At 40.4% G+C, this 18,434-nt stretch overlaps 1 protein-coding gene across 1 annotated transcript in view; it reads left to right on the top strand.

Annotated features, from left to right (window-relative positions):
* Positions 1-17,270, top strand: part of atrnl1b (attractin-like 1b) — an 887,738-nt gene extending 870,468 nt beyond the window's left edge. Inside the window, exon 29 of the mRNA XM_078223252.1 lies at positions 15,499-17,270. Within this exon, the coding sequence (XP_078079378.1) occupies positions 15,499-15,623 (125 nt within the window). The 3' untranslated portion in view covers positions 15,624-17,270. The remainder of the gene's footprint in view (positions 1-15,498) is intronic.
* Positions 17,271-18,434: the final 1,164 nt, after the last annotated feature.

The following is an 18,434-nucleotide window of genomic DNA, read 5'->3' as shown; positions in this document are numbered from 1 at the left end:
ATTCAGTCAGCACACTCTGTTATGTGGTCCATTACAATATGCATCAGAGCCGGGGTGGTCACACAAATGCATTCATGTTACTTGCGTGGGAAATGCCCCCGTTGTGGAGCAGTTGGAAAACCTCGCCATTAGTTTGCATGCCAGTTGAGTTAAATGTGGTGATAAAGTTAAAGTTTATTTATTAGTCACATGTAAGTCTTACATTAACACTGCAATGAAGCTGCTGTGAAATTCCTCTAGTTGCCATACTCCAGCGCCTGTTTGGGTCAATGCACCTAATCAGCACATCGTTCAGACTGTGGGAGGAAGTGGGAGCACTGGAGGAAACCCACGCAGGCACGGGGAGAATGTGCAAACTCCACACAGACTGTGACCCAAGCCAGGAATCGAACCCGGGTCCCTGGCGCTGTGAAGCAGCAGTGCTAACCACTGTGCCACCCCAATTCAAGCTTATGTCTGATGAATTATGTTGAATCACAGTAAATACAAGTTTTTGAAAATTTGTTTAAGATGCTTTCTTGACACTAATAGTTTTGCATTTACTAACCATTACAGAACAAGCATAGCTATGCATTCAGGCAGCAATATGATTATTTTACAGAGACAGGATTGAATTTTCCTTTAATTCTCCTCCTTCAAAAAAATAGACAGATCAAAAAATTAATGGTAACAAAAAAAGGAAAACTCAATGAAATAAATTACTGTTCAATAGATCTGCTCCAAAATAATGTCCCTGCAGTTAAGGCTTTGTTCACAGCTGCTTTTTCATTGCATACCCTTTGAAGAATTGAACACAATTTATTGCATTGAAATGTTCTTTTTGTTTTTCATTGTCCTGTAGTGTATAGCTTTCACATTATTTGGAAAGATTCAATGTTACCATCTCTGGAGACGATCTCTCTCTGGCTAGAGGATGGAGTAAAAACAGATTACCCTTAACATCACCAACAGAAAGATTTATTAGTTAAAACCCTTCAGCGGAAGGCTGTCAGATATATTTATATGCATTTTCAGAAAGCTATCGGTTATCAGATGCACAGTAGCACATGCATTAGATTAACTGCTTTTTGATAGAATTCCTTCCTTGAACTTCTGCAAAGAGCTTTTTCTACTTGTAATCTTAACTGTTTCCTGTCCATGACCCAGGTTTATAAAAAGGATTGAATAGTTCAGAGTGACAATCCCTTCCTCGGTCACGATCATTAAATAAACTTTGATGTCCAGATGTATGTCCCAATCAGACTGACCAAACTTGACAGATTAATCTATTGTTCATTAACATCCATCATCTTAAACTTTCGTTTAAACTCTGACAGTTTTCTAATCTTGCTTCAGAATTGGGCATTATTAGCGATTGAAACATTCCAACTTTTGCCGTACCTGTATAAATTAATCATTCGTGCAAATGATGGAAAAGGTGCATCAAAACTAGCATCATCTAAGACTTGAAATGAAAACTATTGGCAGCAGAATCATGTGTGATACGTTGTTTTTCCTTTGTCTCTTAAAAGCTATGAAAAGATTAGTTCGGACTGAGTAATTGTGAGTATAGCTAATGAGTATTTAGAATTAAAAACAACATGCTGGAAAGATTGAACAGGTCAAGCAGTTGCAGAAAGACAAAGCTAATGGCCCAGATTTTTGCCCCCAAGGTGGGTAGCACAACTCTGGAAATTTCCCATGTACGAGGGATGAATTTCCCCGAGTGGTAGGATCTTGGTTCCGGAGGTGGGGTGGGGAAGTGCTGGTGAGTGCAGGGTGGAGTCGGGTCCACTGCCCTAGGTTACAGATCAGAGGTGGCCACAGGGGCTGTTGGGAGCCAAGGTACGCTGTTTAAAAGGCTCACCTCAGTTTTTTGAAACTTTATTCCACTTGTTTGCTCATATACTAAGCCCTCAAATATACATCCTCACTGCCCAACCAGTCCACATTCTCTCTCCATGCTCACTCATGTTCCCCAAACACTCCAATAGCTCCTTATATCTTCTATGTTAACTCATGTTCTCCACCCATCTCCAATGGTCTCGCATGTCCTGTATGTAACTTAGTACCAGCTCATGCCAACCCACCCACCACCTTTTGCCCTGCACCTTCCATGCCAATTCACACAGTATTCACCATGGGCAGACCTCAGGACTCATGATGAGATGAAGTAAAATAAATATCTATTACAGTTTCACTATATTATAAAAGTCCCATTCATGAAGGCACATTCAAAACTTTTAAATCCCCTCTAGTACTCCTTAATAATCCTTATAAAAATGAGCAGATTTGTATTCATAACCCCACATTAAACATAGCTAATTTTTAATAAACCTTTAAGCTGTCAATCAAACTGTAAACTCAGGACCTTCCAAAGAGATAATAGGTTGTAGAAGTAACCAAACAGCTACTGTAACTGCTCGATCAAATTTTCTAAACCTTTCACTGACATGGGCAGTCTTTTAGTTTTTCAAGGCCTGCGGATTTAAATAACTTCACAAGTTGGTAGTTTTACGGACCTCTTCCTCCCTTCAAGAGCATTTAAGTCCGCTCTGAAGGTTTATAACTTCCGCACTGTGGGTAAAGGCCTTTGCTACAGCAAAAATGGAGTCTGTTCGAATTTAGCATGAGTTCAAATAGTCCTTCTGAGTTTGTTTTCCCTTGTGTGAATCACATTTGCCCCCTTTTTTCCTACTGGCAAAAATGGGATTTGTTGGAAATCAGAATCTGGGTCCCACCTGCCATTTGTAAGGATCTGCAGAGTCTACATAGAAATCCAGGCCACTGTTTCTGGTTGTGACCTTTCATCGAACTGCTTTCCGATTTTGAGTATTTATGTTTTGAGTATTTATTGTGTTGAAAATCCTAATAATTTAATTAAGGACTGTGCTTGCACAAATGCAAGTAAATTAACAGTAAAGTTTTCTAACTAAAACAAAAATAAATGTCTTAATGTACTGTTGCCAACTCTGGCAGAAATGGATTGTATTGTCAAAGTGGCTTTAGAAAGAACTCTTTCTCTGATTTCAAAAGTGCAAGGTCCTTTCAGAAACGGAAGAAAACACGTAGTTCAATACATTGAACCTCTCTGGGATCAACCTCTGTCTTTAACAAATATTGACTGCTGAAATTGGTGCAAGGTACATTACTTGACATCTTGACATTTTATATACTTATATTTATATGAAAGACCATTTATACTACTTAGCTTATTCAGATACATTATTTGTAAGAAACTTCACACCATTTGGATGCTCCTACCTGTAAAAACTGCAGACCAGCAACCCCCTAAGTACTCCCTATCAGAGTTTTACAGTTACTATTGATTATACTTAACAGTGATGTTGATGTTGAGATCATCGTGTCACCTGACAAATGCAAACATCATTAAAAGCTTTTAGGACATTTTAACACTTTTACGAGGACAATATTGACTTGTGAACAAGTTTCTTCAGTAAGTAAGAGTTTGATGTGACAATAATAAATGGCCACCCGATAATCAGTTACTTTCTCCTTTCCTCCCCATGGAGACATTTCTTTCTAGGGACAGCACGGTGGCACAGTGGTTAGCACTGCTGCCTCACAGCGCCAGGGACCCGGGTTCAATTCCAGCCTCTGGTGACTGTCTGCGTGGAGTTTGCACATTCTCCCCGAGTCTGTGTGGGTCTCCTCCGGGGGCTCCGGTTTCCTCCCACAGTTTAAAGATGTGTGGCTTAAGTTGATTGGCCATGCTAAATTGATCCTCAGTGTCAGGGGAATGAGCAGGGTAAATATGTAGGGTTACGGGAATAGGGCCCGGCTGGGATTGTGGTTGGTGCAGACTCGATGGGCCGAATGGCTTCCTTCTGCACTGTAGGGATTCTATGATGGGAAGAGGAGAGCTTAGGGATAAGATAATCTCACCCCCAGCAGATAATTCATATGATGAACCAATGTGAAAAGAAACTTCTCACTTCAAAAGCTCAATTATTTCTCATCAAGCTTTCACTTTCTGTTAGGAACTCCATTCAAGCAACAACAACTTTTATTTATATAGCACCTCTAACATAGCACCCCAGAGCACTTCACAGAAGTTTTATAAAATATATCACAGAGCCACATAAGGAAATAACAGGGTAGAGGACCAAAAATTTGGTTGAAGGGATATGTTTTCCAGTGCGTCTTGAAGGAATGAAAAGAGGTAGAGGAACAAAGAGCTTTAGAAAGGCAATTCTTGACATCTAACGGCATGGCCATCCAATAATGGAGTGATTAAAATTGTGATGCTCAAGATTCGGAGGTTAGATATCTCAGAAGGTGATTATAGAGATTGGAAAGGGTGAGAGTATGGAAGGATTTCAAAAGAAGGATGAGAATTTTAGAATCACAGTGTTGTCAACTGGAAATAGCCAGTGAGGACAGTGTGATGGTGAACATGACATGGTACAAGTTATACCACAGGCAGCAGAGTTTGTGATGGCATCATGGTTTTGAAGGCTATGCTGGCCAGGACTGCATTGAAATAGTCATGACGAGAGGTAACAAAGCGTAGTTTAGGTTTTCAGCAGCAAAAAAACTTGAGATAGAGGGAGGGTCGGATTATGCTACGGAGTTGGAAATAGCTGGTCTTGGTGGTGGTGAGTGAAGTGTCCAATGATTTGTTTAATCTGTGTTTGATTGTGGTAGTTTGGTACCTGTACACTTGCTTGATTGTCAAGCCTGTGGATCGAGATAGGGAAGTAAGAACTGACACCAGACTAGGAATGTTCAGGACAGGATCTGGGACCTAGCGTGCATGTTGAAACTTGTGTAAGTTCTAAGATGCTTTGAAGTATTGTGAATTAAGATTTAGAACTAGTCATTTCTGCATTATTCTGAGATAAATAAAAGACATAGCAACTCGGTAAATACATGACAAAAGTTGGCAACGAGGATGGTTGGGAAAAGTTTAGCTTTACCAACTCCAAACCATTTCCAACTGGAGACCCTCCAATGTTGTGGGAGCAATCACTTTCAGGTTCAAGTCCTACTTGCTTTGCTGTAGGGGTGGACAGTCCAGATGTATGAGCAGTCCGCAAGAAAACAAAATTTGTGCATTGTCTTGGAGCAGAAGGCCAGTGAATATTCAAGCAGCTCGGAAGATGTATCTACATTTGATACAGCAGTAAGTGCTCTTTTGCCAAAGGAAAGTGTGATGACCAAACCAAATGTTTGGCCCATATTTCAAAGAGGTTGGGGAATAAGAGTAGTGAAGTCTTGCTGCAACTGTACAGGGTACTGGTGAGACCATATCTGGTTACTGTGAACAGTTTTGGTCCTCTTATTTAAGGAACTAAATTTAATTGGAAGCAGTTCAGAGTAGATTCACTCGGATTATCCCCAGAATGGAGGGATTGTCTTAAGAAGAAAGGTTAAACAGGTTGGGATTCTACTCATTGGAATTTAGATGAATGAGAGGTGATCTCATTGAAACATTTAGGATTCGTAAGGGACTTGACAGGGTAAATGCTGAGAGGATGTTTCCCCCTCATGGGAGAATCTAGAACCAGAGGACTTAGCCTTCGAATAAAGGGGCGCCACTTTAAGATTGAGATGAGGAGAAATTTCTTCTCTGAGGGTTGTCAGTTTTTGGAACTCCTTGCCACAGAGAGCTGAGGGGCAGAGTCCTTGTGTATATTTAAGGCTGAGATTCTTGAGAACCTAAAAATGTAAGAGAATCAAGTGTTATGGGGAAAGGAGAGGAACGTGGATGTGACAAAGTTTGGATCAGCCATGATCCTATTGAATAGTGGAGTAGGCTTGAGGGCCGAACAGCCTACTCGTGTTCTTATTTCTTATGGTCTTATGTGATAAAGCCTTAGTGACTCTCTCTATGTGCTTAAGAGTCCTAAAAAGATGCACGCTGGAGAAAAGGAGAAGTTTTGTTCATATTGTGGCCAAACATCTACCAGCAATGGTTCATTATGTGTGCATATTTGGTGAATGCCCTGCCAGTGTCCCTGCTGTGACAAAACTTTCATCAAGAATGATGGATTGAAGCTGCATATTAGAACACACATGGGAAAACCCTTACCAAGTGCTCAGAATGTAACAAGCCTTTAGTCAGAAAGGAAGCTTATGATAAACATATGAAGGCAGCAGCTGAACTTATGTTAGGTCATAACTTCCACATGCCACTGCTCATTCTAAAACTGTCACCACCAGTTAATGAGAATGTCAGAATGAAAACAGATGAAATTGCAATGTAACAAGGTAAAGCAAAGGCATATTTTGATGGATGACCATGCACAAAAGAACTTGTGGTTGGAAATTGGGTTTGAGTCAAATGGTCAAATTGCAACCACAAACCTACATTATCCCCACCAGGTCCAAAGTCATTCAAACAGTTGCTGAGTACCAGTGCTTATCTGTTGGATGACAAGACCAAATGGAATGTAGTGAGTAGGCCAGGATCTTTTGAGGACAGTGATTATGAGAATACATTTCCATTTTCTATGAGAATGTTGATATCCGCCTCACCAAGTTGATTATATAGAACCACAATATCAGATTTGTAGATCTATTGCAGATCAAAGAAACTTTCCTATCTCAAAGACAATTTCTGTACTTGGAAAAAGGAGTTAACTTGATTTCTAAGAAATGACTTGACATTTTTGTTGTTCAGAATGATTTAATTTAAAATAAGGTCTTTGGCAAAAAAGTGGAAAAGATGTCCTGTTGATTGGTTTGTGTAATCTGCATTTGATTGTGTTGGTCTGAAAACTGATTTTTCGTATATTTGTTTCATTGCTTAAACCTGTGGGTGGAGCTAAAGAATTAATTGCCAACACCAGACTGGGAATGTGCCAGAAAGGGTCTGGGATCCAGCAAAGGGTGGAATTCTTCCATCTGGACCAAGCCCTGTGGTGGGGGTGGGAACATGGTGTGCTTCCAGCTGTGGAGGCGAGCGGGAAGCCACACCATGTCTTCCAGCCCCGATCTCATTAATTATGCAAGCAGGCGTTTTGCGTTGTATTCCGTGGTGGGGTAGGCCTGATGACACATAGTCCACCGTTGTATCCAGGTACTACATTGAAAAGATGCCCAACGTCACTACTCAGTATGTAAGGCCGAAAGATAGACCTCCTGAGAAAGAATATGAATCTCCAAGACGACCCCCTCCCCCCACCCTGCTAGCTGGTAGGCTTCATTCTGAACTCCAGGGGCAGCCCCAGCCATTGTTTAGGTAAGTCCTGGCAATTGCACGCTACGTTGTTCTAAACGTGCTTTTCACCAGAGTGTTTTCCCGCTGGTATTACAGAGGGTTACGAATGGGTGGAAGATTTTGGTCAGTTTCACTTACATCCCATTACTGGGCGATGCAAATCACTTTCACAGCAGCCTTCAGCGGGTGTCCTGAACCACCATGGTGGGCTCCAGTGGTAGATATAGCAAGAAATTCATGGTGGCATGAAGCAGATTTTCGCACTCTTGTCAAATCCACCCCCCACCCACCATTGAACCCATGGGCAGGACCATGGGAGAATTCCACTCCAGGAGCATGTTGACATGATGGGCAGTGCAACAATACATACAAGGACTTTGAAGAGGAAAGGGAGGTTGGAGATGAGGAGATAGTTTATAAGGATAGAGTGGTCAAAAATTGTTTTTTTGAGGAGAGGGCGATGAAGGAGACAGGAATGGAACCGAACAATATTAGCTGACATGAGAGACAAAAAGGTAGGTGGATGGTCAGCAATTGGGGGTAACAAGGTCAAGAGAGCAGGAAATGGGCTTTGTGGACCAGATGAGCTCAGAGAGGGCATAAGGAGCAATAGGAGGGAAACTAGAGATTTCTACTTTTAGAGCTAGGGCAGGGGGAGCTTTGGAGGATAGAATAATAGAGGTTTACAGCATGGAAACAGGCCCTTCGGCCCAACTTGTCCATGCCGCCCTTTCTTTTTAAACCCCTAAGCTAATCCCAATTGCCCGCATTTGGCCCATATCCCTCTATACCCATCGTACCCATGTAACTATCTAAATGCTTTTTAAAAGACAAAATTGTACCCTCCTTTACTACTACCCCTAGCAGCTTGTTCCAGACACTCACCACCCTCTGTGTGAAAAAATTGCCCCTCTGGACACTTTTGTATCTCTGCCCTCTCACCTTAAACCTATGCCCTCTAATTTTAGACTCCCCTACCTTTGGAAAAAGATATTGACTATTTAGCTGATCTGTGCCCCTCATTATTTTATAGACCTCTATAAGGTCACCCCTCAGCCTCCTACGCTCCAGAGAAAAAAGTCCCGGTCTATCCAGCCTCTCCTTATAACTCAATCCATCAAGTCCCGGTAGCATCCTAGTAAATCTTTTCTGCACTCTTTCTAGTTTAATAATACCCTTTCTATAATAGGGTGACCAGAACTGCACACGGTATTCCAAGTGTGGCTTTACCAATGTCTTGTACAACTTCAACAAGACATTTCAACTCCTGTATTCAATATTCTGATCGATGAAACCAAGCATGCCAAATGCCGCCTTCACCACTCTGTCCACCTGTGACTCCACTTTCAAGGAGCTATGAACATGTACCCCGAGATCTCTTTGTTCTGTAACTCTCCCCAACGCCCTACCATTAACTGAGTAAGTCCTGCCCTGGTTCAATCTATCAAAATGTATCACCTCGCATTTGTCTAAATTAAACTCCATCTGCCATTCGTCAGCCCACTGGCCCAATTGATCAAGATCCCGTTGTAATTGGAGATAACTTTCTTCACTGTCCACTATGCCACCAATCTTAGCGTCATCTGCAAATTTACTAACGATGCCTCCTATATTCTCATCCAAATCATTAATATAAATGACAAATAACAGTGGAGCCAGCACTGATCCCTGAGGCACACCGCTGGTCACAGGCCTCCACTTTGAAAAACAATTCTCTACAACCACCCTCTGGCTTCTGTCAAGAATGTGTAGGTTAGAGGGATTAGTGGGCAAATATGTAGGGATATGGGGGTAAGGCCTGGGTGGGATTGTGGTCGGTGCAGACTCGATGGGCCGAATGGCCTCTTTCTGTACTGTAGGGTTTCTATGATTTCTATGATTTTCTATGAAGCCAATTTTGTATCCATTTAGATACCTCACCCTGGATCCCGTGAGAGTTAACCTTATGCAACAACCTACCATGCGGTACCTTGTCAGAGGCCTTGCTAAAGTCCATGTAGACAACATCAACTGCACTGCCCTCATCTACTTTCTTGGTTACCCCTTCAAAACACTCAATCAAATTTGTGAGACATGATTTTCCACTCACAAAGCCCTGCTGACTGTCCCTAATCAGTACTTGTGTCTTTAAATGCCTGTACATCCTGTCTCAAAATACCTTCCAATAATTTCCCCACCCCACAGATGTGAAGCTCACTGGCCTGTAGTTCCCAGGCTTTTCCCTGCAGCCCTTTTTAAACAAAGGCACAACATTTACCACTCTCCAATCTTCAGGCACCTCACTTGTGACTATCGATGATTGGCTAGGGGACCTGCAATTTCCTCCCTAGCCTCCCACAATGTCCTGGGATACACTTCATCAGGTCCTGGGCATTTATCTACCTTGATGCGTTTTAAGACTTCCAGCACCGCCTCCTCTGTAATATGTACACTCCTCAAGACATCATTATTTATTTCCCCAAGTTTCCCTATAGCTTGCCGATTGGGCTAGTGGAAGGAAGGAAAGTAGCAGAGGCAGCTGATTAGGTGATCTATTTTCTAGTTCTTAATTCTGCTGTGCCTAAAAGAATATACTGATATTACTAGTTTTATTATTAACATCATTCAATTCTATGAGTTTTGTAACCTTTCTTTGAACATCCCTCAGGATCCAATACAATCTTTGCCAGTTCTCTGATCTTTACATTACTGAAATTTTTTTATAAATTTGGGGCAGCATGGTGGCACAGTGGTTAGCACTGCTGCCTCACCGTGCCAGGGACCCAGGTTTGATTCCAGCAATTGTCTATAATTCTGATTTCCATTACCCTTTTGGCTGAACTAATTGCAGTCTTCATTTCCTTCAGCTGTTCCTCATATTTGGCGCTGCTTAGTTAACACATTGTAAAAATGTGGGACTATGGTTGGGATTTCACATAGAGGCGGATGGATCTGAGAACAGCAGAGAGACATCAGCAACAAATGGGAATGTTATGCAGTAGATGATGAGGAGCAGCACACAGTAGAGCACCAGGTTGCCAGTATATATAATTGCTTGAGGAAAGGTAAACAATAAGGTTAACATAGACAGATTCCCTGCTGTACTTGAATTTCAGCATTACCTTCATCAACATTCTGCTGTCCCTGGCCATGACCTCCAGGGTACCTTTGCCATCTAAGCAAGGGCTTGCATGAAGCCTTGCTGTCCGTGTTGTACTTGTCCTACATGGAATGAGTTAGTGTGTGGTTCTTATAAACACAGTAGAAAGCTGTATGTGCTCAAAAGATCAGACAGTATGTGTGGAGAAGGAGAAAGGGAAAGGTCAGGTTTCGTCAGAAGCATAAGAGTGGCTTTAATGAAGGGTGATGCAAAGACCAGATTCTACCTAACTTGCCAAGCGTTTCTATCATTTTCTATTTTTATTTCAGATTTCCAGCATCTGCGGTATTTCACTTTTTGTTTTCTGAAATGTTGTGCAGGGATATGGGTCAGCTTCATATGGTGAGCATGCTGGAGAAGTTATGTGCAAGCAAGTGGTTCCCATGTGAAAGTAGTTAGCAGAAGAGTGAAATCTTTCCCAGTTATTACCATGTTTTTCAGGCAGAACGCCGGTGATACTTGTTCTGAGGAAGCAGTGACAGAGTAATTATAAAGAGAAGGACAGTTGGTTTTGTTAAGATTGCCTGAGAACCATATAAAGCAGAGGAAATGTTTGGTGTGCTGGTGGGTAGGACAGGGAGATATGGTTTGGCCAGTTATGTATCCTAATGAATAAGACAAATCATTCTTTGCTATCTCAGTGCAGTCATTGAATTTCTGGCACTATGCACATGTCCTGGGGATAATGTTTCTGGCATTCACAGCTACATCCTTTCAAGCTTGCTGCATCATCTGTTTGGACATCTATCTGCTAAATGTGGGGAAGAGGGCCTGTCGCCAGGCCTTCCAAATGGTGTGCCATTGAATCTGGGAGTTCTTGCAAGGGCCGTGTAACAGAAACTCGAACCAATTTGTGTTTTCCAGTTTTATGCATGTTTTGGTTTAAATAGACATCAAAGCTCCAAGAAAACCCATTCTTCAAAGTGATGAGCTGCCAATCAATGCTCCTCGCAGACAGCCACCTGCTCATGTGATTTGAGTCACCGTCAAAAGGATTTGGACCTCTCAGCACTGCCATCAGAAAGACATGCCCACGATCTGACCAATTTGCAACATGAAAATTGACCCAATAACTTTAAATCGTATACAATTCTGTCACATCAATCAAATATATTTGTGTACAGTTCTGGTCACCCTATTATAGAAAGGATATTATTAAACTAGAAAGAGTGCAGATAAGATTTACTAGGATGCTAACGGGACTTGATAGTTTGAGTTATAAGGAGAGGCTGGATAGACTGGGACTTTTTTCCCTGGAGCCTAGGCTTAGGGGTGATCTTATAGAGGTCTATAAAATAATGAGGGACATAGGTCAGCTAGGTAGTCAGGACCTTTTCCCAAAGGTAGGGGAGTCCAAAACTAGAGGGCATAGGTTTAAGATGAGAGGGCAGAGATACAAAAGGGTCTAGAGGAGCAGTTTTTTCACACAGAGGATGGTGAGTGTCTGGAACATGCTGCCAGAGGTAATAGTAGAGGCGGGTACAATTTTGTCTTTTAAAAAGCATTTAGACAGTTATATGGGTAAGATGGGTATAGAGGGATATGGGCCAAATGCAGGCAATTGGGAGTAGCCTAGTGGTTTTTAAAAAAGGGCATGGACAAGTTGGGCCGAAGGGTCTGTTTCCATGCTGTAAATCTCTATGACTCTATATTTGAACAAGCATCACCAAAAAACAACACACTTATGGCATATTTTGTTTGTTGGCTGTGGACATGTTTACCAATATGGAGACAGTGAGTAGCTATAAAAAGTACTTTATATTGGCCTAAAATGCTTTATGACATACTGAGGATGCAAAAGGGGACATGCATTTCAGGTGAGAGGGGGAAAGTTCAATGGAGATGTGAGGGGCAAGTTTTTTACACAGAGTGGTAGGCGCCTGGAACGCGTTGCCGGGGTGGTGGTATAGGTAGATACGATAGCGGCATTTAAGGGACTTTCAGATGAGCACACGAATGTGCAAGTAATAGCGGGATAGGGACCAAGTGCAGGCAGAGGGGATTAGTTTAATTTGGCGTTATGTTCGGCACAACATCATGAGCTGAAGGGTCTGTTCCTGTGCTGTACTGTTCTACGTTAAAAGCCACCACGTAAAGACAAAAGATAAAATACTGCAGGTGTTGGAAGTTTGAAATATAAACTGAAAATGCTGGAAGTACTCATCAGGTCAGGCAGGGTCATATAAATGCAAGTCTTTTTTATAACTACCGTTATAATGACCTATCTCGATTTATTACTGCAACACTGAGCTTTGGCATTTATACCTGTGGACTGCAACATTCTCTTTCAATTGATTCAGTAGCTTCAGAGAATATACTGCAGGAACAAGAAACCTTAGCACCCTTCTGAACATTTCTGGCGACCAAATGCCATTCGAGTGAGGAGCAGAATTTTTAAAAGGAAAATTCTATATTTTGCTCAATCTGTATTTAGTCACTAGACTGATACTTCTGACCTTGATTTTTATCAGTTAATTTCTACTGTAAAGAATAAGAAAATATTGTCAGAGGATTACTGATTTTCTAAGTTTTTTATTTGCAACTGCAACAAGTATTAAAATCCACACTAAGAAAAATCTAATTCTGAATATGGCATTCATAGAAGCATGGTGAATACAATAGTTACCTAAAGGTTGACTTATCAGATAGTTATTTGAAACATAAGTTTAAAGGTCCTGTTTGAGTGTTGGTGAATGGGTGAGTGGATGAATGAGTGATTTAGTAGGATGGGTAGCTGGGTGATGTAAGTGGGTAGGGTGGCAGGTGGATGGGAGAGATGATTTGGGCGAGGTGGCAGGGGGTGAGGTGGGTAATTGGGGAGGTGGCTGAGATGGCAGGTGGGTGAGTAGAAGAGATGGCAGTGGGTGAGGTATCAGGAGTGTGAGGCGGGTTAATGGGGTATGTGGCTGAGATGGCAGGCAGGTGAGTTGAAGAAGTGGGTAGGTGGTAGGTAATTGAAGTGGCAGTTGGGTGAAGTGGTAGCCACGGAGTCAGGGGGTAGTTGGATGTCAGGGGGCTGGGTCGATGGTTTAGTGTGAGTGATTGAGGAGGTTAGTTCTGTGGTTATCTTGGAGTTAGACTGGGTTTTTTTCTGTCTGACATTTGCTATTCGGGTAAATACTGCGGAACTGTCCAATGTCTCTGAGTCGGAGGCATTCATTGAGAGTGCAGGGAAGCTGGGAAATTGCTCATTAGAAGTGGAACTTCCAGGGCATTTCCCACATAGATCAGTGTTTCAGGCCTTCCGCAGGGTCGTGCTATGCATCTTCATTGTGTCTTCGACAATATAGAAACCAGAAGGCTTGGGCCATGATTTACTGGAAACCTGATTTGAAAGTTGAGCTGCAGAGTTAGCAAAAGGCAGATGCCACATATTAAACTTGGTTCCCACTTTGACTTGTGCATGTTTTGAATTAATTCTAATTGGTAAATAAATTAGAATAATGAAGGTCTAAAAATTGTGGTTCAGACAATTTGGCCAATATGTATTGATATATATGTGATTGTAAAACAAGATTGCTTTCAAATAAGCAAGAATGTCTTGAAGTTCTCTGGAAAGTGAAGGCTGAAGGATAACATTTGTAAAGTTGTGAAGAAGGGGTGTGATAGGGTAGATGTTAAGAAAATGTTTTCACTTGGTGGGAAATTCAAAACTGGGAATCTATGAAAATCCTCAGGAATTGGATGGGGAATCGCTGATTGACCTCCCTGTAGGACTTATAGAATATGAGTTTCCTGGTGATTGGTAATGACTTTACCAGGTGGAGCTCGTATACCGAGCCTTTTTATAAAGCAGGCCCCTGAATGGGTCCATTGATGTATTATCCCAGTTGGAAGCTGTTTGCGTTCAATTATGGGTTTAATTTTACTTTATTTTGTGCAAAAAAGCACTGTTCCTTTACTGTAGGATTTATTGTAGGATCATAAATGTAAATTAGTTACTAATAAATCTAATAATGAATTCAGGTGAAATATCTTTACTCAGAGAGTGTTTACATTATGAACTGTGGTCCAGTGGGGGCAAATAGCATAAATGCATTTAAGGGAAAGCTACATGAGTGAGGAAAGAATAGAAAGATATGTTGTTAGGGTGAGATGAAGGAGATGGGAGGAGGAGGTTTATGTGGACGCCAACATAGACTCGTCGGACTGAATGGCTTTAATCGTAGTTAGAAGGAAATGGAATTACAGATTTTCATGGCATTTTTGCTAAAGGTTTTATGAGCCCATTGAGTATTAAAAAACAATTGGATTGAACACATTGATTTGCATATTTGTATTAGGGAAGAAATCAGTTAATCAGAACTACTTTATGTAATTAAACTTGAATCCTGTGGGATTGATTGGAATATTTGAATGATGTACAAGTACAGCATACTGCAACTTCTTCATGTATATACAGGAAAGCCAGGAGGAATTATTTTGCTCATGCAACATTCATGAGAGAAGAACTATACTGAATCGTGGTGTTGCATTAAGTTTGTTTAAATGTCTAACTTGCTCTTCAAAAAAATATCAGACATATCTTAAGCAGTATTGCATGCAGAAAGATATTCCTGATACTAATTTTGGTGAAGTATTTTGTTACCCATGTGACATTTCATCAGGTAACCAATCTCTGTAGCTTTGCATTCACTTCTGTATTTAAAAGAAAATCTCTGTAGCCTGTCTGAAAAGTAGATACTAAAATACTTCAAAGCATTCCAAATGAGTTTATAACATGAGGTGCTTTCAGACCATATGAAATTTAAACCCTGAAAGAATGTACACACTGTAATGAACATTTGAAGCACTGTATTTGTACAGAAGGTTTAAACTTGATCTTCATTTAAAATTTATTTGACCGGTGCTTCTGTGAATCATCTTGACGTAGTTAATGAAATTCCTTTAGACCTCAGGTTTTGAGTAATGAATTGTTCCTCACTTAATTGTATTGCTTTGATAACTAGGAACAGTACTGCACTGGAGAACACAATAAATGAATTCCATAAGATGATTTATGTGACATTTTGAAAAATGATCTTTTATAGTGACCTGATTTAATGGAAATCAAACAGCATTGCCATGTTGAATATGCTGTATCGAAGTTGGAGGGAATGGTCTTTTTACTGTGGTGCTGTGCAGAGAGGCGACCAACATGTAGCAAAGCCTAATGGAGCTCCAAGTAAATCATTTTTCATTTTTGTATCTGCAGGTCTTGCCATAGCCAGTGCACTTATAGATATTTCTCAACAAAAACCAAGTGAGTGCAAAGAGAAGACCTCAGCAGTTAGGAACAGAAAACAACTTCCTCCTACACATCAAGGAACTTGTGTATAAAAGATATTTTTTAAAAACTGCACTTGTTTATTCTTTCATCTTTTTCCCCCCTTTTGATATGGCTTTAGTTTAAAGCCACTCGGCAGCCTCAGTTTTTGTAGGGGCAACAGCATAAGAATATTAAAACATGTGCCCTGTCATCTCTGCATACAAAGTCAGTGATGGGTCCTGTACCAGTGGATGAGGGTTACACTTGTCTTCCATGCTGTCAATTTGATTTATTACATTTTCAAATCATTAGCCATATTTGTGAATACGATTATGGAAATAAAATTTAAAATGCTAAATTACCACAGAAATGTTATTTCCATTTTAGGCAAATGCTGATGGCAATTGATTGTTGTTTGAATAACTGTCAGATTTTAAGATTGTCAAAGTATTAATGCAAATATGTTAACAGAGGAATGAATGTTTTTGATATATGTGGTACTGCGACTTTGATAACTGTGAAGGGGGAGGAACGAAATGTGTAAATGTGGATGCATTTGTAACCATCCCTGAAGTCTCCAGTTATTTTTATTCTGCAGAGGTTATATGGAATAATACCGCTGTGGGCAGTTTGATTCATTGTTACTTGCATGTTACAGTGGTGCTGGAGCAATAATTAGAAATCAATAGTATGCTAATAATTTGAAAAAAATATACAAGGGTTGCAATTTATAATATTCCTGGATTCTGTGTTTACATTTCAATCTTAGTAGGGAATGCAAAAAATACTTCATTGATGTGCTGTTGAATCACAGCACGGTAGAGCATTTGTAAAAATGTTATTTATTGCAGATATCTAAGGGAAAACTGCACATAACTACATTTTTTTTAAAAAACAATTTCTATTAAGCAAATCCATTTTGGTGTAAGTTTACTGGGACAACTGTACGCTACAGACAAAAAGAAAATACATTTGAGCATGGGAAGCAGATTGTGCAGTCACTGTTGGTGTTCATTATGTAAGTAACTTTGATAAACACTTGATTGAAATGATAGGTAAGTAATGGTGAAGGACACAGGGTAGAAGAATAAAGTGAATTTGTGTTTTCTTTTTGGGCAGGTTTGGGTGGCTGAGTTTTGTCACATTACGGTTCAGCCCCGTCAATAAATTCTGTGTTTTTTTTTAAATTGAGACATGCTGTAATTAAAGAACATGCAGCTAGGCTGACATGGGACACTTGGTTCAGTAAAGTATCTGATTCCAGTTTTCATATTTGGAGGAAATCTCCTAGTGGAATTATAATAGACAATGAACTCGGATTTTTCCCCACTATGTAAACAGAAGCTGTTCTTTATATGTAACGTTTGTGTTGAATTGCACTGATCTATGGGATTTTAGTTCTAACCTATATTGGAAATGCATTTAAGTAATTCTGTATTAAGGATTGATGGAAGCCCCAGTTTTTGTCTCATATTTTGGACGAGGGTTCTGTGATTACCTTATTTTTTTACTCATTTGTTCCATTTGTGTCTTGCCACGTAATTCATAAAACTGTAAAGTTGTCACATCTGTAAATACATATCTGACAGGGGCAGTCAGATGATTGCACAAAGAAGTATTTTACACTGAAATGTTTAGATTTGTATCATTAAAGAACAGCTCACATAAATTCTGTGTTTACCTTGGGCCTATGTAAAACAATTTTGAAGCTTCAACATAATAAAAAAAAATTGAAAATACTTTTCCTTGAATTTATTTTCTGTTCTGATGGACAAATTCTTCACTTGTAACATAGCATAGGTTTGCTGATTTTGCATTAGTGATAGTCCCAAACGTATTACAAGAAATAAAACTGAACGCTGCATGAAATTGCTGGATCAATGCTTTGTTACTATTTGAGGTTTGATTTAATCGTAATTCTGTGTTTTGTGATGTTACTGAACTCCTCTTCACTCTACTAAGGGGGAAAGTGCACTACAGAAAATTGTATGTTCCAAGATATAGGGCGGCACGGTAGCACAGTGATTAGCACTGCTGCTTCACAGCTCCAGGGACCTGGGTTCGATTCCCGGCTTGGGTCACTGTCTGTGTGGAGTTTGCACATTCTCCTCGTGTCTGCGTGGGTTTCCTCCAGGTACTCCGGTTTCCTCCCACAATCCAAAGATGTGCGGGTTAGGTTGACTGGCCATGCTAAAAATTGCCCTTAGTGTCCTGAGATGCGTAGGTTAGAGGGATTAGTGGGTAAATATGTAGGGATATGGGGGTCGGGCCTGGGTGGGATTGTGGTCGGTGCAGACTCGATGGGCCGAATGGCCTCTTTCTGTACTGTAGAGTTTCTATGATTTCTATGATATTGCAATGAAAATGGATTCAGACTAATATACAGCATCTAGTTTGTTTCCAAGCTACATCGTGAGAAGTCCAAGTCAGCATGACAATGACTGTCACTCATGTTAGTTACATAGATTACAAACCTTTTAACAGGATGCGGGCGGAGGGTGTTTATTTTCTTAAAAGATAATAAAGTTTTGGATCACCCGTTGAGAGCCAGGCATCATTGATTAGCAGTTTCAATAGGTAAGGATTAACGGAATCCTACATTCCAAAAGTATCATCTGAACCCAGTGTTCATGTTTGCACCAGGTAAGTACTTTTTCTAAACATCTAAGTCTCCTTGTTTAAAAATAATTTGTACTACATTTTGACCAATCCACCAAACATAGTTTCAATTCTTTTATGAGGAGTAATCAGATCTGCACATCAATTAAAAACTTGATTCTCCACACACTGCATGGTTTTTTTTTGTAAATTATTTTATGGTATTGTTCACAATTGAATTTTTAAAAATTATTTATTTGTGGAACATGGACGTCGCTGGCTGG

This window comes from Mustelus asterias, chromosome 11, assembly GCF_964213995.1.
Source record: "Mustelus asterias chromosome 11, sMusAst1.hap1.1, whole genome shotgun sequence".
NCBI lineage: Eukaryota > Metazoa > Chordata > Chondrichthyes > Carcharhiniformes > Triakidae > Mustelus > Mustelus asterias.
The sequence above is the reverse complement of the archived record's forward strand: the minus strand, read 5'-3'. Positions and strand labels throughout refer to the sequence as shown.